We start from the raw sequence: 23,700 nt of genomic DNA on the forward strand, positions 1-23,700 counted from the left end.
CCAGCTCTGTGTGTTATGGGGGCACATTACTGCAGATGACCAGTTCTGTGTTAGGGGGGCACATTACGGCAGATGACCAGCTCTGTGTTAGGGGGGCACATTACGGCAGATGACTAGCTCTCTGTGTTAGGGGGGCACATTACGGCAGATGACCAGCTCTCTGTGTTAGGGGGGCACATTATGGCAGATGACCAGCTCTCTGTGTTAGGGGGGCACATTACGGCAGATGACCAGCTCTGTGTTAGGGGGGCACATTACTGCTGATGACCAGCTCTCTGTGTTAGGGGGGCACATTACGGCAGATGACCAGCTCTCTGTGTTAGGGGGGCACATTACGGCAGATGACCAGCTCTCTGTGTTAGGGGGGCACATTACGGCAGATGACCAGCTCTGTGTTAGGGGGGCACATTACTGCTGATGACCAGCTCTCTGTGTTAGGGGGGCACATTACGGCAGATGACCAGCTCTCTGTGTTGGGGGGGCACATTACGGTAGATGACCAGCTCTCTGTGTTAGGGGGGCACATTACGGCAGATGACCAGCTCTCTGTGTTAGGGGGGCACATTACGGCAGATGACCAGCTTTCTGTGTTAGGGGGGCACATTACGGCAGATGACCAGCTCTCTGTGTTAGGGGGGCACATTACGGCAGATGACCAGCTCTCTGTGTTAGGGGGGCACATTACTGCAGATGACCAGCTCTCTGTGTTAGGGGGGCACATTACGGCAGATTACCAGCTTTCTGTGTTAGGGGGGCACATTACGGCAGATGACCAGCTCTCTGTGTTAGGGGGGCACATTACTGCAGATGACCAGCTCTCTGTGTTGGGGGGGCACATTACGGTAGATGACCAGCTCTCTGTGTTAGGGGGGCACATTACGGCAGATGACCAGCTTTCTGTGTTAGGGGGGCACATTACGGCAGATGACCAGCTCTCTGTGTTAGGGGGGCACATTACGGCAGATGACCAGCTCTCTGTGTTAGGGGGGCACATTACTGCAGATGACCAGCTCTCTGTGTTAGGGGGGCACATTACTGCTGATGACCAGCTCTCTGTGTTAGGGGGGCACATTACTGCAGATGACCAGCTCTCTGTGTTAGTGGGGCACATTACTGCAGATGACCAGCTCTCTGTGTTAGGGGGGCACATTACTGCAGATGACCAGCTCTCTGTGTTAGGGGGGCACATTACTGCAGATGACCAGCTCTCTGTGTTAGGGGGGCACATTACTGCAGATGACCAGCTCTCTGTGTTAGGGGGGCACATTACTGCAGATGACCAGCTCTCTGTGTTAGGGGGGAACATTACTGCAGATGACCAGCTCTCTGTGTTAGGGGGGCACATTACTGCGGATGACCAGCTCTCTGTGTTAGGGGGGCACATTACTGCGGATGACCAGCTCTCTGTGTTAGGGGGGCACATTACTGCAGATGACCAGCTCTCTGTGTTATGGGGGCACATTACGGCTGATGACCAGCTCTCTGTGTTAGGGGGGCACATTACGGCAGATGACCAGCTCTCTGTGTTAGTTGGGAACATTACTGCAGATGACCAGCTCTCTGTGTTAGGGGGGCACATTACGGCAGATGACCAGCTCTCTGTGTTATGGGGGCACATTACGGCAGATGACCAGCTCTCTGTGTTAGGGGGGCACATTACTGCAGATGACCAGCTCTCTGTGTTAGGGGGGCACATTACGGCAGATGACCAGCTCTCTGTGTTAGGGGGGCACATTACTGCAGATGACCAGCTCTCTGTGTTAGGGGGGCACATTACTGCAGATGACCAGCTCTCTGTGTTAGGGGGGCACATTACGGCAGATGACCAGCTCTCTGTGTTAGGGGGGCACATTACGGCAGATGACCAGCTCTGTGTGTGATGGGGGCACATTACTGCAGATGACCAGCTCTGTGTTAGGGGGGCACATTACGGCAGATGACCAGCTCTCTGTGTTAGAGGGGCAGATGACCAGCTCTGTGTGTTATGGGGGCACATTACTGCAGATGACCAGTTCTGTGTTAGGGGGGCACATTACGGCAGATGACCAGCTCTGTGTTAGGGGGGCACATTACTGCAGATGACCAGCTCTCTGTGTTATGGGGGCACATTACGGCAGATGACCAGCTCTCTGTGTTAGGGGGGCACATTACAGCAGATGACAAGCTCTCTGTGTTAGGGGGGCACATTACTGCTGATGACCAGCTCTCTGTGTTAGGGGAGCACATTACTGCAGATGACCAGCTCTGTGTTAGGGGGGCACATTACGGCAGATGACCAGCTCTCTATGTTATGGGGGCACATTACGGCAGATGACCAGCTCTCTGTGTTAGGGGGGCACATTACTGCAGATGACCAGCTCTCTGTGTTATGGGGGCACATTACGGCAGATGACCAGCTCTCTGTGTTAGGGGGGCACATTACTGCAGATGACCAGCTCTCTGTGTTAGGGGGGCACATTACTGCAGATGACCAGCTCTCTGTGTTAGGGGGGCACATTACGGCAGATGACCAGCTCTCTATGTTATGGGGGCACATTACGGCAGATGACCAGCTCTGTGTGTGATGGGGGCACATTACTGCAGATGACCAGCTCTGTGTTAGGGGGGCACATTACGGCAGATGACCAGCTCTCTGTGTTAGAGGGGCAGATGACCAGCTCTGTGTGTTATGGGGGCACATTACTGCAGATGACCAGTTCTGTGTTAGGGGGGCACATTACGGCAGATGACCAGCTCTGTGTTAGGGGGGCACATTACTGCAGATGACCAGCTCTCTGTGTTATGGGGGCACATTACGGCAGATGACCAGCTCTCTGTGTTAGGGGGGCACATTACAGCAGATGACAAGCTCTCTGTGTTAGGGGGGCACATTACTGCTGATGACCAGCTCTCTGTGTTAGGGGAGCACATTACTGCTGATGACCAGCTCTCTGTGTTATGGGGGCACATTACTGCAGATGACCAGCTCTGTGTTAGGGGGGCACATTACGGCAGATGACCAGCTCTCTGTGTTAGGGGGGCACATTACGGCAGATGACTAGCTCTGTGTTAGGGGGGCACATTACGGCAGATGACCAGCTTTCTGTGTTAGGGGGGCACATTACGGCAGATGACCAGCTCTCTGTGTTAGGGGGGCACATTACTGCAGATTACCAGCTCTCTGTGTTAGGGGGGCACATTACGGCAGATGACCAGCTCTCTGTGTTAGGGGGGCACATTACGGCAGATGACCAGCTCTCTGTGTTAGGGGGGCACATTACGGCAGATGACCAGCTCTCTGTGTTAGGGTGGCACATTACGGCAGATGACCAGCTCTCTGTGTTAGGTGGGCACATTACGGCAGATGACTAGCTCTGTGTTAGGGGGGCACATTACGGCAGATGACCAGCTTTCTGTGTTAGGGGGGCACATTACGGCAGATGACCAGCTCTCTGTGTTAGGGGGGCACATTACGGCAGATGACCAGCTCTCTGTGTTAGGGGGGCACATTACGGCAGATGACTAGCTCTGTGTTAGGGGGGCACATTACGGCAGATGACCAGCTTTCTGTGTTAGGGGGGCACATTACGGCAGATGACCAGCTCTCTGTGTTAGGGGGGCACATTACTGCAGATTACCAGCTCTCTGTGTTAGGGGGGCACATTACGGCAGATGACCAGCTCTCTGTGTTAGGGGGGCACATTACGGCAGATGACCAGCTCTCTGTGTTAGGGGGGCACATTACGGCAGATGACCAGCTCTCTGTGTTAGGGTGGCACATTACGGCAGATGACCAGCTCTCTGTGTTAGGTGGGCACATTACTGCAGATGACCAGCTCTCTGTGTTAGGGGGGCACATTACTGCAGATGACCAGCTCTCTGTGTTAGGGGGGCACATTACTGCAGATGACCAGCTCTCTGTGTTAGGGGGGCACATTACTGCAGATGACCAGCTCTCTGTGTTATGGGGGCACATTACGGCAGATGACCAGCTCTCTGTGTTAGGGGGGCACATTACTGCAGATGACCAGCTCTCTGTGTTAGGGGGGCACATTACGGCAGATGACCAGCTCTCTGTGTTAGGGGGGCACATTACGGCAGATGACCAACTCTCTGTGTTAGGGGGGCACATTACGGCAGATGACCAGCTCTCTGTGTTAGGGGGGCACATTACGGCAGATGACCAGCTCTCTGTGTTAGGGGGGCACATTACGGCAGATGACCAGCTCTCTGTGTTAGGGGGGCACATTACTGCAAATGACCAGCTCTCTGTGTTAGGGGGGCACATTACGGCAGATGACCAGCTCTCTGTGTTAGGGGGGCACATTACGGCAGATGACCAGCTCTCTGTGTTAGGGTGGCACATTACGGCAGATGACCAGCTCTCTGTGTTAGGTGGGCACATTACTGCAGATGACCAGCTCTCTGTGTTAGGGGGGCACATTACTGCAGATGACCAGCTCTCTGTGTTAGGGGGGCACATTACTGCAGATGACCAGCTCTCTGTGTTAGGGGGGCACATTACTGCAGATGACCAGCTCTCTGTGTTATGGGGGCACATTACGGCAGATGACCAGCTCTCTGTGTTAGGGGGGCACATTACTGCAGATGACCAGCTCTCTGTGTTAGGGGGGCACATTACGGCAGATGACCAGCTCTCTGTGTTAGGGGGGCACATTACGGCAGATGACCAGCTCTCTGTGTTAGGGTGGCACATTACAGCAGGGGCCAGCCCTTGGGGGGCACATTACTGCCGATGGCCAGAGGAGACACATTTATCAGCCAATACCCTATAGTTGATTAAATATTCACTTTCTTATGCCACCCTATTTTGATTTTAATATTTGGAAATATTATACATGATTAATAATCACCATAGCTACTTTTCCATGTACTATGTATGTATAAATCATAATGTACTACACTCCTTTGGAAAACTTCTTATACACGTATGGAAATTGAAAAGGTATTTAAAGCTGTATACCATGCAATAGCTAAGGCTATGCATCGGTGGAGTAGGTACTACGAAACCCATAGGGTGTTGATTGAGCCTTGCTATGACCCTTCCTTCAATTCTGGGTAGTGATGCCTTTAAATTCTTCATGGGCAAGCTACCCAGCTACCTGAACAAGCTCCTCACCCCTACCACTTGCAGCACTCATCACCTGAGATCAGACTCCAAAACACTGTTCATGGTCCCAAGGCTCAACAAAGTATCCGGACGTTCCTCCTTCTCCTACCGTGCACCCCAAAACTGGAACAACCTACCAGAGACCCTCACATCCACCACCAGTTTAAGTTCTTTCAAATCTAAGACTGTCTCACATTTTAACCTGGTCTGTAACTGTTTCATACGCTCATAATATATATTTTCTTTAACTGTGCACGCAATGTCTTGTATATAATGTATACCCTGCTCATTTATGTAACTGTATTTGTAACCATGTACTATTTGTTTTACTCTGTGCCCAGGACATACTTGAAAACGAGAGGTAACTCTCAATGTATTACTTCCTGGTAAAAATATTTTATAAATAAATAAAATGTCACCCAAGCGATCTGTATGTCTGTGCTGTCTGAAAACCTTTTTATCTGCGCTCAGTTTGCAGATGCTGAGGGTTATTTCGCTGCTTGTGCTACAGACAACACCCTAACCAATACCTTGGTAAGATCCCCAGATTCACAAGTCTTCCCCACCCCCCCCCCCATTGTAAGTCTTTGGCGCTCCACCCACCCAATCACTGTGAAGGTCTGTGGTGCTGCCCCCATTGTGCATGTCGGTGGTGCTCCTCCCCTCCCCCCAATGTGCACATCTGTGGTACTCGCCCCTCCCCCACGCTGCACGTCTGTGGTGATTTGCCCCCCCTTCCACCCTGCATGTCTGTAGAGCTCCGCCCCCCCCACGCAGAGTAAGACGTTCTGTCCCTGTTAGTGTCTCCTGCTTTCTGTCCTCATTGTCTCGCTCTGTCCCTGTGATAGTGTCTCCTGCTTTCTGTCCTTATTGTCTCACTCTGTCCCTGTGAATGTGTCTCCTGCTTTCTGTCCTCGTTGTCCCGCTCTGTCCCTGTGACAGTGTCTCCTGCTTTCTGTTCTCATTGTCTCGCTCTGTCCCTGTGACAGTGTCTCCTGCTTTCTGTTCTCATTGTCCCGCTCTGTCCCTGTGATAGTGTCTCCTGCTTTCTGTCCTCATTGTCCCGCTCTGTCCCTGTGACAGTGTCTCCTGCTTTCTGTCCTCATTGTCTCGCTCTGTCCCTGTGATAGTGTCTCCTGCTTTCTGTCCTTATTGTCTCGCTCTGTCCCTGTGATAGTGTCTCCTGCTTTCTGTCCTCATTGTCTCGCTCTGTCCCTGTGATAGTGTCTCCTGCTTTCTGTCCTCATTGTCTCCCTCTGTCCCTGTGATAGTGTCTCCTGCTTTCTGTCCTCGTTGTCCCGCTCTGTCCCTGTGATAGTGTCTCCTGCTTTCTGTTCTCATTGTCTCGCTCTGTCCCTGTGACAGTGTCTCCTGCTTTCTGTCCTCGTTGTCCCGCTCTGTCCCTGTTATAGTGTCTCCTGCTTTCTGTCCTCACTGTCTCGCTCTTACCCTGTGATAATGTCTCCTGCTTCCTGTCCTCATTGTCTCGCTCTGTCCCTGTGATAGTGTCTCCTGCTTTCTGTCCTCGTTGTCCCGCTCTGTCCCTGTGATAGTGTCTCCTGCTTTCTGTTCTCATTGTCTCGCTCTGTCCCTGTGATAGTGTCTCCTGCTTTCTGTCCTCATTGTCTCGCTCTGTCCCTGTGATAGTGTCTCCTGCTTTCTGTTCTCATTGTCTCGCTCTGTCCCTGTGATAGTGTCTCCTGCTTTCTGTCCTCATTGTCCCGCTCTGTCCCTGTGACAGTGTCTCCTGCTTTCTGTCCTCATTGTCTCGCTCTGTCCCTGTGATAGTGTCTCCTGCTTTCTGTCCTCATTGTCTCGCTCTGTCCCTGTGATAGTGTCTCCTGCTTTCTGTCCTCAGAGTGAGCCGCTCTATGTCCCTGTCAAGTTTCATGATTTACAGAGCGAGAAGGTGATGAATACCACCAACGAGACCGAAAAAAGTAAGGAATGAACTTGATCTGCTATAAAACATTTAATGTTTAATATTTCATTGATTCTACTAGCTCTTATGTGACGAGTTTATCGCTGATACTCTGATACGCTGATAATGTCGGCGTGATAAGGTCATATAATAATGGTTATATACCCATGTGCCACACAGAGCAGGGCTGGGGTTTTTTTAAAAACTAGTTTTGGTCTTAAGGTCTGACTAATTTATTTCCTTGTAGAATAAACATTGTCATCACATCTCCTCATTCACATTTATTTTATTTTCAGCTTTGAAGAAGCCTCGTGTCAGATTCAGTAATATCATGGAAGTCAGACGGCTCCCTTCAAGCCATGCGCTGGAAGCCAAATTATCGCGCATGTCCCACCCGCCAGTCGGGGACAGCGAGTCCATGCTGAAAGCCGTGGGCAAGCTCACTGCGTGCCAGGTGGCCAAGATCAGCTTATTCTTCTGCTTTGTGGTAAGAGCTTGTCAGGTTGCCTCTTCTCCGCTTCACATTGTGTCTGCAGAAACTGACCCACAAAGACGATTTAGTAAAGGACACAATAGGAGAACGGATAAAACATAGTAACTTTCACATTGCAAGACTTGCTCTGCTTGCTCCTCGCTGCTCCTTCTTGCTCTGCTTGCTCCTCGCTGCTCCTTCTTGCTCTGCTTGCTCCCCGCTGCTCCTTCTTGCTCTGCTTGCTCCTCGCTGCTCCTTCTTGCTCTGCTTGCTCCTCGCTGCTCCTTCTTGCTCTGCTTGCTCCCCGCTGCTCCTTCTTGCTCGTGTTTGAACACATACATTTGCAGAGCTATTACACACCGGAACGGCTCAGTGCCTCCTATGATGAAAGTGAAGGAAGAATTTGGGGATGTTTAGGTGGATGTAGCTGATTGAGCCCCCTTTTTTTTAACCTAACATTTCCTGATAAACATTCTTTATTGTATTGTTGTAATGCGACTGTGTACCAATCCTGAAATACTCAGGTAAATTGTTCTTGTATTTCTCTGTTTTTGGTTTGCATAGTAAATATATACTAGTCTTAACGGCTTAAAAGCAGCAGTAACCTCTGGTAAAACAGTAATTTATCACAGGATACAAATAAGTCAAACAATGAATGTGAGGGGATTAGAAACAATTTAATCTAATTACATTTTTTTAGCCCACTGGTTCCTTTTTAAGAAAGATGTGCAACTAAATATTGTAAGGGAGAAGTCGTCTGTAGGGTCAGCTTGTTTCTGAAAAGGGTGCATTTGATTTGATTTCCCTGATGCAGTGAATAAAAATCCCAGTTGTTGTGCAATTGCATGTCTCCAATAGGCCTACAACCCTATCCTTCCCGTCATCGCTTAGCAAACAGCGCTTCCACTGCAGCCAGGGATTCTGGGAAAGGAAATGCAAATGAGCACCGTGTCACTCTTTACGTCTTATCCATGTTAACATGGACCCCTATATGCTTATGCCTGCCGCATTACACAGTTTTACAGCACACCCTGGGATTAAGAAGTGCAGAGCCAGTAACCCTACTCACAGACAGCCTTTTTGACCTTTTGGGTCTCATCAGTGCGACGCTGGTTGCCGGCTATGCAACGTGAAGCTTGTACGTGGGAATAACCAGACATTAAAAAAGTGTCACAGACCTGTGTGAGACGTGCAAATGCACCAGATGTGCTATGTTTATATCATACTATTCGTACACTGTACGATTCAGCGTTTTTGTCCCTTTTTTTACCCACCAATTCCCTGGTACAAATCACTTCATGTCCCTGTGCCTCAGGTTGTAAGATCTATAGAAACAAATTCTAACTGTAAAGAATAGAAGAAATAAGATCTAAAAGAGGGGGAGAGGGGGCGCGAGGGGGAGAGGGGCGCGAGGGGGAGAGGGGCGCGAGGGGGAGAGGGGCGCGAGGGGGAGAGGGGCGCGAGGGGGAGAGGGGCGCGAGGGGGAGAGGGGCGCGAGGGGGAGAGGGGCGCGAGGGGGAGAGGGGGGAGAGGGCGCGAGGGAGAGAGGGCGCGAGGGGGAGAGGGTGCGTCAGAGAGATAGAGAGGGTGAGAGCAGGTGACTGACGTTGGGGGTGATTTGGTTGGGTGGGGTGACTGACTGGGTGGGTACTTCTGGTGTCCTACACACACACACACACACACTCACACACTCACACACTCTCCCATACACACACACACACACACACTCTCCCATACACACACACACTCACACACTCACACACTCACACACTCTCCCATACACACACACACACTCACACACTCTCCCATACACACACACACACACTCTCCCAGACACACACACACACACACACACACACACACACTCTCTCCCATACACACACACACTCTCCCATACACACACACACACACTCTCCCATACCCACACACACACACACACACACACACACACACACACACTCTCTCCCATACACACACACACACACACACTCTCTCCCATACACACACACACACACACACACACACACACTCTCTCCCATACACACTCTCTCCCATACACACACTCTCCCATATACACACACACACACTCTCTCTCTCTCTCTCTCTCTCTCTCTCTCTCTCTCTCTCTCTCTCTCTCTCTCTCTCTCTCTCTCTCTCTCCCATACACACACACGGGATGTCCACCAGGAGTCAGCCACGACCACTCACCACCACCACTGCCCCGCTCTCCACCCCCCGCGCCAATCTCCCGCCCTGCGCGGGCAGCCAAGGGAGCTCCGAGGACAGAGGAAAGGAACACTACCGCTACCCCCTCCCGCCTTGGGCGGGCAGCCAGCGACGGGGACCAGGGGCAGGAGGCAGGGGCACCGCGCGCGAGCAGACACACACACACACACACACACACACACACACACACTTTTACACTTACTTACACGTGCAGAGAAGGAAGGGCGGCTTGACTGCTCAGCGCCCCCCAAAAAAAGGTCCTGACAGCTCCATCCCGCGTCACGCCCAATCAGTTAGAGGGGTTTTTTTTTTTTCGAGCAGGGATTTAACTGGCCACGAGCCAATATCCAATCATACCTGGCGAGTGGGCGACCGGGTTTGTCGAGCACTGCTCATTGCTATAAGGAGGTTTCTTATCGTATTTATACCAAATTCAGATGAATACGTGAATATTTGAGTTTTGTAGGAAACATTTGATTTTAACATGCGTTGTATTTATATACTGTGTATTTTTTTTACAAATATTTTATTTTGGTGTTTAATATTTTCAGTGGTTCTTGGCAAACTTTTCTTATCAGGAGGCCCTGTCAGACACACAAGTTACAATAGTTAACATCTTGTCTTCTACGTCTGGTAAGATTATATTTTCTTGATATTTGTTTGAATAATTGTTAATTAATTAGGGTATTTCTGCCACTTGCGGATTTTTCTGTTCTCATATACTGTAGGAGCCTTGACAGGTTATATTTATAGAATTATCGTATCACATTTTTTTTTACCTAATAATATTCGGCTAGTACTTGCAGCTTCTTCGATCAAATATAGTGTCAAAATATCCACACATTACACCCAAGAAAAATAATCTCAGTTTGAAGCATTGCAAAAAAAGATTTTAAAAGGAATATTTTGTGGTGAGAAAGTGTAGTGCTCAGGCCTGATACCCAGTAATGTTACGCTCAGGCCGGATACCCAGTAATATTACGCTCAGGCCGGATACCCAGTAATGTTACGCTCAGGCCGGATATCCAGTAATATTACGCTCAGGCCGGATACCCAGTAATATTACGCTCAGGCCGGATACCCAGTAATGTTACGCTCAGGCCGGATATCCAGTAATATTACGCTCAGGCCGGATACCCAGTAATATTGCGCTCAGGCTGGATACCCAGTAATATTACGCTCAGGCCGGATACCCAGTAATATTACGCTCAGGCCGGATACCCAGTAATGTTACGCTCAGGCCGGATACCCAGTAATATTGCGCTCAGGCCGGATACCCAGTAATATTACGCTCAGGCCGGATACCCAGTAATGTTACGCTCAGGCCGGATACCCAGTAATGTTACGCTCAGGCCGGATACCCAGTAATGTTACGCTCAGGCCGGATACCCAGTAATGTTACGCTCAGGCCGGATACCCAGTAATATTACGCTCAGGCCGGATACCCAGTAATGTTACGCTCAGGCCGGATACCCAGTAATATTGCGCTCAGGCCGGATACCCAGTAATATTACGCTCAGGCCGGATACCCAGTAATGTTACGCTCAGGCCGGATACCCAGTAATGTTACGCTCAGGCCCGGATACCCAGTAATGTTACGCTCAGGCCGGATACCCAGTAATATAACGCTCAGGCCGGATACCCAGTAATATTACGCTCAGGCCGGATACCCAGTAATGTTACGCTCAGGCCGGATACCCAGTAATGTTACGCTCAGGCCGGATACCCAGTAATGTTACGCTCAGGCCGGATACCCAGTAATGTTACGCTCAGGCCGGATACCCAGTAATGTTACGCTCAGGCCGGATACCCAGTAATGTTACGCTCAGGCCGGATACCCAGTAATATAACGCTCAGGCCGGATACCCAGTAATATAACGCTCAGGCCGGATACCCAGTAATATTGCGCTCAGGCCGGATACCTTGTAATGTTACGCTCAGGCCGGATACCCAGTAATATAACGCTCAGGCCGGATACCCAGTAATATAACGCTCAGGCCGGATACCCAGTAATGTTACGCTCAGGCCGGATACCCAGTAATGTTACGCTCAGGCCGGATACCCAGTAATGTTACGCTCAGGCCGGATACCCAGTAATGTTACGCTCAGGCCGGATACCCAGTAATGTAACGCTCAGGCCGGATACCCAGTAATGTTACGCTCAGGCCGGATACCCAGTAATGTTACGCTCAGGCCGGATACCCAGTAATATTACGCTCAGGCCGGATACCCAGTAATGTTACGCTCAGGCCGGATACCCAGTAATATTGCGCTCAGGCCGGATACCCAGTAATATTACGCTCAGGCCGGATACCCAGTAATGTTACGCTCAGGCCGGATACCCAGTAATATTACGCTCAGGCCGGATACCCAGTAATGTTACGCTCAGGCCGGATACCCAGTAATATTGCGCTCAGGCCGGATACCCAGTAATATTACGCTCAGGCCGGATACCCAGTAATGTTACGCTCAGGCCCGGATACCCAGTAATGTTACGCTCAGGCCGGATACCCAGTAATATAACGCTCAGGCCGGATACCCAGTAATATTACGCTCAGGCCGGATACCCAGTAATGTTACGCTCAGGCCGGATACCCAGTAATGTTACGCTCAGGCCGGATACCCAGTAATGTTACGCTCAGGCCGGATACCCAGTAATATAACGCTCAGGCCGGATACCCAGTAATATAACGCTCAGGCCGGATACCCAGTAATATTGCGCTCAGGCCGGATACCTTGTAATGTTACGCTCAGGCCGGATACCCAGTAATATAACGCTCAGGCCGGATACCCAGTAATATAACGCTCAGGCCGGATACCCAGTAATGTTACGCTCAGGCCGGATACCCAGTAATGTTACGCTCAGGCCGGATACCCAGTAATGTTACGCTCAGGCCGGATACCCAGTAATGTAACGCTCAGGCCGGATACCCAGTAATATTACGCTCAGGCCGGATACCCAGTAATGTAACGCTGAGGCCGGATACCCAGTAATATTACGCTCAGGCCGGATACCCAGTAATGTTACGCTCAGGCCGGATACCCAGTAATATTGCGCTCAGGCCGGATACCCAGTAATGTTACGCTCAGGCCGGATACCCAGTAATGTTACGCTCAGGCCGGATACCCAGTAATGTTACGCTCAGGCCGGATACCCAGTAATGTTACGCTCAGGCCGGATACCCAGTAATGTTACGCTCAGGCCGGATACCCAGTAATGTTACGCTCAGGCCGGATACCCAGTAATCTAACGCTCAGGCCGGATACCCAGTAATATAACGCTCAGGCCGGAAACCCAGTAATATTGCGCTCAGGCCGGATACCTTGTAATGTTACGCTCAGGCCGGATACCCAGTAATATAACGCTCAGGCCGGATACCCAGTAATATTGCGCTCAGGCCGGATACCCAGTAATGTAACGCTGAGGCCGGATACCCAGTAATATTACGTTCAGGCCGGATACCCAGTAATGTTACGCTCAGGCCGGATACCCAGTAATGTTACGCTCAGGCCGGATACCCAGTAATATAACGCTCAGGCCGGATACCCAGTAATATTACGCTCAGGCCGGATACCCAGTAATGTTACGTTCAGGCCGGATACCCAGTAATGTTACGCTCAGGCCGGATACCCAGTAATGTTACGCTCAGGCCGGATACCCAGTAATATAACGCTCAGGCCGGATACCCAGTAATATAACGCTCAGGCCGGATACCCAGTAATATAACGCTCAGGCCGGATACCCAGTAATATAACGCTCAGGCCGGATACCCAGTAATATAACGCTCAGGCCGGATACCCAGTAATATTACGTTCAGGCCGGATACCCAGTAATGTTACGCTCAGGCCGGATACCCAGTAATGTTACGCTCAGGCCGGATACCCAGTAATATAACGCTCAGGCCGGATACCCAGTAATATTACGCTCAGGCCGGATACCCAGTAATGTTACGCTCAGGCCGGATACCCAGTAATGTTACACTCAGGCCGGATACCCAGTAATGTTACGCTCAGGCCGGATACCCAGTAATATAACGCTCAGGCCGGATACCCAGTAATATAACGCTCAGGCCGGATACCCAGTAATATTGCGCTCAGGCCGGATACCTTGTAATGTTACGCTCAGGCCGGATACCCAGTAATATAACGCTCAGGCCGGATACCCAGTAATATAACGCTCAGGCCGGATACCCAGTAATGTTACGCTCAGGCCGGATACCCAGTAATGTTACGCTCAGGCCGGATACCCAGTAATGTTACGCTCAGGCCGGATACCCAGTAATGTTACGCTCAGGCCGGATACCCAGTAATGTTACGCTCAGGCCGGATACCCAGTAATGTAACGCTCAGGCCGGATACCCAGTAATATTACGCTCAGGCCGGATACCCAGTAATGTAACGCTGAGGCCGGATACCCAGTAATATTACGCTCAGGCCGGATACCCAGTAATGTTACGCTCAGGCCGGATACCCAGTAATATTGCGCTCAGGCCGGATACCCAGTAATGTTACGCTCAGGCCGGATACCCAGTAATGTTACGCTCAGGCCGGATACCCAGTAATGTTACGCTCAGGCCGGATACCCAGTAATGTTACGCTCAGGCCGGATACCCAGTAATGTTACGCTCAGGCCGGATACCCAGTAATCTAACGCTCAGGCCGGATACCCAGTAATATAACGCTCAGGCCGGAAACCCAGTAATATTGCGCTCAGGCCGGATACCTTGTAATGTTACGCTCAGGCCGGATACCCAGTAATATAACGCTCAGGCCGGATACCCAGTAATATTGCGCTCAGGCCGGATACCCAGTAATGTTACGCTCAGGCCGGATACCCAGTAATGTAACGCTGAGGCCGGATACCCAGTAATATTGCGCTCAGGCCGGATACCTTGTAATGTTACGCTCAGGCCGGATACCCAGTAATGTTACGCTCAGGCCGGATACCCAGTAATATAACGCTCAGGCCGGATACCCAGTAATATAACGCTCAGGCCGGATACCCAGTAATGTTGCGCTCAGGCCGGATACCCAGTAATGTTACGCTCAGGCCGGATACCCAGTAATGTTACGCTCAGGCCGGATACCCAGTAATATTACGCTCAGGCCGGATACCCAGTAATGTTACGCTCAGGCCGGATACCCAGTAATGTTACGCTCAGGCCGGATACCCAGTAATGTTACGCTCAGGCCGGATACCCAGTAATGTTACGCTCAGGCCGGATACCCAGTAATATTACGCTCTGGCCGGATACCCAGTAATATTACGCTCTGGCCGGATACCCAGTAATATTACGCTCTGGCCGGATACCCAGTAATATTGCGCTCAGGCCGGATACCCAGTAATATAACGCTCAGGCCGGATACCCAGTAATATTACGCTCAGGCCGGATACCCAGTAATGTTGCGCTCAGGCCGGATACCCAGTAATATAACGCTCAGGCCGGATACCCAGTAATGTTACGCTCAGGCCGGATACCCAGTAATGTTACGCTCAGGCCGGATACCCAGTAATGTTACGCTCAGGCCGGATACCCAGTAATATTACGCTCAGGCCGGATACCCAGTAATATTACGCTCAGGCCGGATACCCAGTAATGTTACGCTCAGGCCGGATACCCAGTAATGTTACGCTCAGGCCGGATACCCAGTAATGTTACGCTCAGGCCGGATACCCAGTAATGTTACGCTCAGGCCGGATACCCAGTAATGTTACGCTCAGGCCGGATACCCAGTAATGTTACGCTCAGGCCGGATACCCAGTAATATTACGCTCAGGCCGGATACCCAGTAATATTACGCTCAGGCCGGATACCCAGTAATGTTACGCTCAGGCCGGATACCCAGTAATGTTACGCTCAGGCCGGATACCCAGTAATGTTGCGCTCAGGCCGGATACCCAGTAATGTTGCGCTCAGGCCGGATACCCAGTAATATTACGCTCAGGCCGGATACCCAGTAATTTATCTCACACACTTGAAGTATTCCTCAGGATAATTCTGCTCCGGCAGGCCTAACTCTGCCCTGACTCATTTTGTCTCACGTTTCAGGCCTCTTTACTTTAATCCTGGCTTCGGTGTTCCCAAGTAGCAGCGGTGACCGGTTCACTCTCTCCAAGTTATTGGCTGTCATTTTGAGGTAAGAGCTATAAATATAGCAGGATTCTTAAAGCTGCTTTTCCCCCCTAACTAAACCGGTTGAATCCTGAGCTAATTCATAGCCCCCCTGATTCCTGCTGTCCCATCCGGGGCCCCACCGATTCCCTCATCCTCAGGGGCCCCACCGATTCCCTCAACCTCAGGGGCCCCACGACTCTTACTCCCTCCCACCTGGCTTGGGGGTCCCACCGATTCCCGCCCCCTCAGGCTCAGGGGTCCTACCGATTTTTTGTCCCCCCCCCACAGTTTCGATGGCCCCACTGATTTTTGCCACCCCTCCCCAGGCTCGGGGCCCCACAGATTCCTGCTCCCCCAGGATCCGGGGCCCCCTCAATTACTGGTAAAATGAACCACTAATAGAAAGCCAGGTCGTCTACCATTGTGTCCTGGCTTCCTATTGGCCGCTGGAGACCAAAGATCAGCTCCATGGTTCCCCTTGGTTCAGGTAACAAAATGAAGTGTGCAGTTGGATTGCTGCTTTAGTGCTAGTTACTGGTTAAGCATGTGATTATTAGTGAGACCATGGGCTGCAGCCTGCACCATGGTGGGAATTTGTCCTTCCTTTCTGCAATGTAAGGCCTGGTCAGTGCTTCGAATACTGCTTTAGGGGTCTCCTTGTCCCTCTGATTTGTTAACAATAAGATTGTCTGAGGAGTACTGTAGGTCCTGTTTGTTTAATATTAAAAATAATATTCCTGCTGAGCAGAACTTTAGAAACTCCTTATCGCTTGTGATTAATATTCTAGTGCCCTTGACATAGTCACCCAGCGAATCTCACGGATACATAGTATGGTGTCAAATAAAACAACACTTTTAACCCACTCTTTAGCTTTTCATTTTACCTGTGAGGTATTTTCAGAATAATTACAGAGTTACCATGTTGAGGTTTGCGTGTTTCTGCACTTCTCAGTGCGCTTGTAATCGGGGCCATAAGGAGATGTTACTTTGTCACATGGCAGTAAATGGCTCAGACAGCTGTAAGGGACGTGCTGACACGCCTGTTACATGTTCCAGCTCTGTACAGCTCTCATATGTCCAGCACACAGTATGGTCAGTGCTGTGTAAAACGAGCTCCCTGGAAGTACCTTTGTGTACTCCCGGGCTGATGCTCGTTGTACAGGATCTTTATATTTGACATGTTTCTCCTTTGTGTCTTCTGAAATCTCTTACTCATCCTGATCTGTTTCCTCTCATTCCCAGCATCGGGGGGATTGTGCTTGTTAGTTTGTCTGGATCTGATCCATCTGGAGGAAGAGACACCATAGGTAAATGTGTAATACTTCCCCTGTCGCAGCAATGTGTGCTGTGGTGAGGGATAGAGGAGCCTGTCTGCATGGGAAAGAACCAGGGAAGTTCTGCGCAATCAATTTGCAAAAAATAAAATTGTTTATATTTCTTCATTGTAGCTGACTAAACACTTCCAAATAGATCGTGTTCATTAGGGTTTGGTTCCCTAAGTGGAAGCTTGAGGGGACATGGAGATAGCTGTTAGATTTTCTAGTTTGTGTCGTTTGGATTATTCTCCTGCCTCGGGGTGGATCTGTATAATGACTTGTCATGTGTACTGTCATTTTATTTACAATGTCATTTAGTCTCTACAACCAGTCTTGTACTCCTTAGGTTCCCTCTGGTCTCTGGTTGGTGCGATGCTTTACGCCGTGTATATCGTCATGATAAAGCGGAAGGTAGATCGAGAAGAGAAGCTTGATATACCAATGTTTTTTGGTAAGTGAAGGCAGCATTTGCTTTAATATCTGAACTATTGAATTGGTAATATATGGTGCTAGTGATATTTACCATACTAATTTCTATCGCGATATATATCCCCAGGGCCGCAGCTCCTTGTTTAAGTCCTCCTCCGACTTACTATTTCCGATTTATTAGCTGAAAAGATGAGTTAAAGTTTTATTGAGATGTGAGAGTGCACTATATGGGATTTTATTTTATACCATATAAATCAGAAATACTACTGTAAGAGATGTGTGCAGAGGTATGCAATGGAGACCGTTTTTAAGGTGAAATTAATATAAAACTTTATTGCCTCATCCTTTTAAACAATACAGCAAACCAAAATGTACATAAATGTGCAATAAATATTCTCTTTGACAAAGGGCGACGGCCTGAAACGCGTAAGAGCTTTTTTTTACCCATCCCCTACCATGATGTCTATCACGGATTAAAGGATTTTTAGTTTCATTTTGGTGTTTAGCCCCCTCCTTTCTCCTGCTGTGCTCCGTTGTTTCCTTCTTGGAATTTTCTCAAAATGTACATAAAACAATAAACACTTATCTCTGTGTAAGGGCTAACTTACTTCCCCAGTCCCTCTCTGCATAGCTGGGGGTGGGGGAGGAAGCCCCTTACCCACTTACCCACTTATCACTCCAAAGTCTCAGCGGTACCTTAACGCAGGTTGCCCTTCAGGTCAGTGGTGCCCGGGTAGTTGTCCGCTTGAGGGTCCAGGCAAAGGTCTGGTCCCTTTGTGTGTTGATCTCAAAACACAGCCTTATGTCGGCTCCATTGTGAGCTAAGAAATCTCTTTCCTGTTTCTCTTATCAGTCTTTTTCTAAAAGTCCTAATCAGCCAGGTGGAGTCTGGTTGATTGCCTGTGCAATTAACCAGTACACTGCTGGATTTAGAGCAGTTTCTCTCCAACAGTGGTAAGTCCCTGTACAACTACACTATATTATTATATTTATATTTTTCTCTTCACCTGCGCTTGTAGGTTGGAGTTATATTCTGTATCTGAACTAATCGTGATTCCAAAAACTCTCTCAGACCTCTGTAATTATTACACGCCTCCCGTTATTTAGAGAATATGTTAACGGAAAGAACACTGCGCTCTAAATGTCATTGTTAGACAAAGGCAAGCGGCGATAAAAGGACACGCAGGGAAGATGACCGCGCTGGGGAATTGTGTAGGGGTGTCAGGCATTGTAAGGCCGCGGATATAGTTGGAGAGCGCATGGCGTAGCGTGCCTGCCAACCAAGCGATCTGTGGCCTGTGATCCACAGCGACAGGGAGGTGTGGTGGAGGCGTGGCCTTGACATCACGTGAGCTGTTTGTGTTTTTTGGCTGAACCACGTATGTGTCCTGGCCGTCGCGCGACAAACACAAAATTGTTTGTCTGCTCGAATCGTGCGCATGGTCGCGCTTCATCACGTGTCTGGTCATGTGCTCTACGGCCTACCTCATAGAGGTACGGCCTTTTGTTCGTGCCACGCATGTTCGCGGGTAGTATTGATGCAGCCTAAGGCACTCTTGTGTACTCTGATCATGAAGTGAAGTCTTTATGAATGTAGAGTAAGCAAAGTAAGGTGGTACCTGATTGGGTGTGTCCCATGGCAGCACACCCCTGTGGGGTCACAGCTCTTTCCTTTAGGTAGGATAGGTGGTACCTGATTGGGTGTGTCCCATGGCAGCACACCCCTGTGGGGTCACAGCTCTTTCCTTTAGGTAAGATAGGTGGTACCTGATTGGGTGTGTCCCATGGCAGCACACCCCTGTGGGGTCACAGCTCTTTCCTTTAGGTAGGATAGGTGGTACCTGATTGGGTGTGTCCCATGGCAGCACACCCCTGTGGGGTCACAGCTCTTTCCTTTAGGTAGGATGGAAAGCTTTTGACCTCTGGAGGAGTGGCTATACAGTCCATTAATGGAGGAATTGTTCTGCCACTTCCGGTTGCGCTATGAGGATGGCTTGGCACTAATTCTTAGAGGGGAGACACTTTTGTTGGCCAGTCCTTGTGGTGAGAGGCTGCATGCTGAGGTTAATGGGGACTCAGTTCTATGTCTAATACATATAGTCAGTTTATTTAATTTTCCCCCCTTCCTCTTTCTCCTTTTCAATCTTTTCCTCCCTCATTTGTTTTTTGTCAGAAACATTTTTGCTTGTTTATAGGTTGTCTAGTGTTTAAAATAATCATTTGGAAAGCAGTCAGGATACAAAAAAACATTCCTTTTGAGGTCAGACATAAGTAGAGCCTAATCAGGGTCTAAGCATTTAGTATGTTCTAATAAGTAAACCTAAAAGTCCAAGAAAAATGCTCCGGGCACAATTTTAATACAATGTAGTTCCAGGGTAAGTTATAAACATCAATAGGCTCAACACAAGGGGTGTAATTAACCCTCCTCCACTCCTTTGCTTAGTTCTGTCACACACCCCTGTGTCTCGGACTTCATCTGGTCAAGCTCCTGCAATGTGGTGACATCACTTCCGGTTTTATGGCCGCAGCAGTCTGTAATTATCCTGCATGAGGATGCATCAGCTTTTTGAGACTCGGATAACAAAATTGAGACAACATTGAGAGAATGAGACTTCCGGAGCAGCATGTAGTTGAACAGTGGCTTCAACTTCAATCTCAAGGGAATTAGGATCTTGACTAGCACAAATAGAGGGACGTGTTTGCAGACACAGCAAAACAGAGTTCCCGGGGCTTTCCCTATATTCAAATGTCAAAAACATGGAAATTGTTAGCGGCAATAAACTGCACATACATCAATCTGGAGAGCAACAAAAATAATGTTGTCAATTGATGCGAGCAATTAACAACAATTTACTGTACTATAAACCTAAAACCCAGATACAGGCATACCCCGCATTAACGTACGCAATGGGACCAGAGCATGTATGTAAAGTGAAAATGTACTTTAAGTGAAGCACTCCTTTTTTTCCACTTATCCATGCATGTACTGTACTGCAATCATCATATACGTGCATAACTGGTGTAAATAATGCATTTGTAACAGGCTCTATAGTCTCCCCACTTGCGCACAGCTTCGGTACAGGTAGGGAGTTCAACTTTGCTGTTCAGGACGTGCTGACAGGCGCATGCGTGAGCTGCCGTTTGACTATTGGGCGATATGTACTTACTCGCGAGTGTACTTAAAGTGAGTGTCCTTAAAGCGGGGTATGCCTGTAATTGCAACTAGAATACGGTCTTCTGAATTTACATTGTACAGGGGTACGAGGCAAGGGTGTCCGTTATCCCCTTTGACTTATTTCATTTAGCAGTTGAACCCCCTGGCAATATACTTAAGGCAATTAAAGGATTTTCAGGTTATTATATATACTCATGAGGGTTCCCCACACTCACTTCATCACTGAGAATGAAGTAATCCAGACAACAAGTAGTAATGCAAAAATATATTTATTTTACTAGTGATATGAAAAAGAATATAAATACAGACAAAAAAAATACAAACACCATATATACACAGACTCCGAGAAACACATGAACCAATATATATCTACTCAAAAATGAGTACCGATGAAATGGTTTGTAAACAGTCTCACACTTCAAGCATTATGGACAGATATAACAACTATATCAGCTATACGTCTGAAAGCAAATACTTACCCATGGGTATATGGAAGAGAGACTACTGGTCTGATGTGTCTGAAGGATAAATCGAAGGCTCACAGGAGTATGATGAATATCTTATAAATATAACAATTATTGTGGCACTGTCATACAGGGAAATAACACTAAATGTAACATACAATTACAAATACAGGATGGGGGGGGTGCGACTTTTCGGGGTGAGAACCCCTTCTGGCCCATTCCCACGTTATCGGAACATGGTACTTCTCTTATGTGCTCTCCCAATGGCAAATATTCTAAATATCAACAGGTTTAGAGTGTACAGAATCACTTAGCGTGTCTCCTGTCCTGCTTATTGCCTGCGGACTCCTAACAGCCATGGAATTAAGTGCTAAGTATCTGACGGCACCACAAGTGATGCCTTCTCCCCCTCTACTGGTCCTTGAGAGGTGTATAAGGCGCTCCATTCAGTGTAATGGGAGAGTCCCTGGTTGCTTTGAAATTGCTATCCACTGCCTCCCGTTCAGAGACTGCGAGCAGGGTTGGTGGGCGTATTCCAGTCTCTGCTACCAGGGTTGTATTCAGCGTCTTCAGTTTGCCGTGGTAACCCATCACGTTACATAGTTACATGAGGTTAAAAAAAGACGTGCGTCCATCAAGTTCAACCTATGCTCAATTTACACGACAGATACTTTCTCCTATATCCATACTTGCAGTATAATGATTCAGAGGAAGGCAAACAAAAAACCCCATAGAAATATAATCCAATGATCTCTCATAAGGGGACATATACATTCCTTCCTGACTCCCGAGAATTGGCTTACTCCCTGGATCAACATGTTAAGGCACTTATTTGGTATATTCCTGTATACCTTTCCTTTCTAAAAAGATGTCCAACCTTTTTTTGAACAAATCTATTGTATCTGCCATCACAGTCTCCATGGGTAATGAATTCCACATTGTAACTGCCCTTACTGTAAAGAACTATTTCCTTTGTTGCTGGTGAAATCTCCTTTCCTCCAACCTTAAGGGATGACCCTGAGTCCTTTGTACTGCCTGTTAGGACCAGTATGTCAGGCCAGAATCTGCACTCATGTTAAGCTTCCATATTGTCTGGTCATAACTAGTTAAGATTCTGTAGTCAGCCTTTTGCTGAAATATAATTCCTAAATGCACTCAGTTTCTGCCAAATTGCATTTCCTTTCTTCCTGGTCAGGATATTACTACGATACTTTTGTGTTGTCAATTTCCTGATGTTTTAGTTAGAATATAATATAATGGTTCTCTGCAAGAAGCAAAATAGTGTAATATAGTTGCTAAAGATTCAAGGTCTCTTGATAACAGACAATGAATAAGCTATGTATTCAGACATTGCTTGTATTGGGAAAACACGTCCCAAAAGTCACGCCATTAATATGTCCTGCTCCTAAATCACGCCTCTAATCAAAGCTACGCCTAAGACACACCTAGGATATGCCTATGTTACGCCTCTAACCAATATCTTCTTTTTTCTGTATAAAAGTCATTACCCTATGAGTAATAAATTGAGACAAAGGATTTGAAACCTGGCTTGCGTTACGTTTCATTTCGTTCGTCTACCAGGCCTGAAAAGCTCATCAAAAATCGAAGATAACAGTGGCAGGGCGTGAAAGCTTCTCCGGGGAAGTCTGCTGCAAAATGGTGCTGATTGTGTATCCAGTCATAAGGCTTCAGTTTTTCTTGGCAGAGGAAAGGCTCCTCTCAGTCCTGAAGCATAGGCGAGGAAATTAGGTCTTCCTTCACTGCCCTTGGGATGAATAGTTCTTTTTACTATGTAGCTATGTAAAGCTCCTTGTACTGTCCTCAAATATATTTGTATATAGTTTTCATATCCCCTCTTAGATGCCTCTTTTCTAATGTAAATAAATCTAGTTTAGCTAGCCTCTCCTCATAAGTTAGATTGTCTATCCCCTTTATTGATTTGCGCACTCTAGTTCCATAATGTATTTTCTAAGGAGTGGTGCCCAAAATTGTACTCCAATTGACAACTGTTGACACGATTCATTACATAGTTACATAGTAGATGAGGTTGAAAAAATACGTACGTCCATCAAGTTCAACCTATGCTAAATTTAGACAACAGCTACTTTATCCTATATCTATACTTGTTGATCCAGAGGAAGGCAAACAAAAAACCCCAGAGTCATATCATCCAATGATCTCATAAGGGGAAAAATAAATTCCTTCCTGACTCCAAGAATTGGCAATCAGATTAATCCCAGATCAACATCCTTCCCATGTATACTTATTTGGTATATCCCTGTATAACTTTCCTTTCTAAAAAAGATGTCCAACCTTTTTTTGAACAAATCTATTGTATCTGCCATCACAGTCTCCATGGGTAATGAATTACACATTTTAACTGCCCTTACTGTAAAGAACCCTTTCCTTTGTTGCTGGTGAAATCTCCTTTCCTCCAACTTTAAGGGATGCCCCTGAGTCCTTTGTACTGC

General features: G+C 48.2%; 1 protein-coding gene across 6 annotated transcripts in view; it reads left to right on the forward strand.

Moving 5' to 3' along the window:
• The window catches only part of SLC35F5 (solute carrier family 35 member F5), a 103,004-nt gene that overhangs the window by 17,713 nt on the left and 61,591 nt on the right, over window positions 1–23,700 (forward strand). For 5 of the 6 annotated variants that reach the window (XR_012802774.1, XM_075609953.1, XM_075609949.1 and 2 more), the window contains 7 exons: window positions 5,582–5,644; window positions 6,969–7,050; window positions 7,328–7,518; window positions 10,281–10,362; window positions 15,780–15,867; window positions 17,088–17,152; window positions 17,508–17,612. Coding sequence is in view for 5 of the 6 variants with exons in the window: in XM_075609953.1 (XP_075466068.1) it covers window positions 5,582–5,644; window positions 6,969–7,050; window positions 7,328–7,518; window positions 10,281–10,362; window positions 15,780–15,867; window positions 17,088–17,152; window positions 17,508–17,612 (676 nt within the window). In the remaining variant the exon portion in view is untranslated. Of the gene's footprint in view, window positions 1–5,581; window positions 5,645–6,968; window positions 7,051–7,327; window positions 7,519–10,280; window positions 10,363–15,779; window positions 15,868–17,087; window positions 17,153–17,507; window positions 17,613–17,717; window positions 18,214–23,700 lie in introns of those variants that run through there. The other variant, XM_075609954.1, reaches the window with a different exon arrangement.

This window comes from Ascaphus truei, chromosome 7 (assembly GCF_040206685.1).
Source record: "Ascaphus truei isolate aAscTru1 chromosome 7, aAscTru1.hap1, whole genome shotgun sequence".
Taxonomy (NCBI): Eukaryota; Metazoa; Chordata; class Amphibia; order Anura; family Ascaphidae; genus Ascaphus; species Ascaphus truei.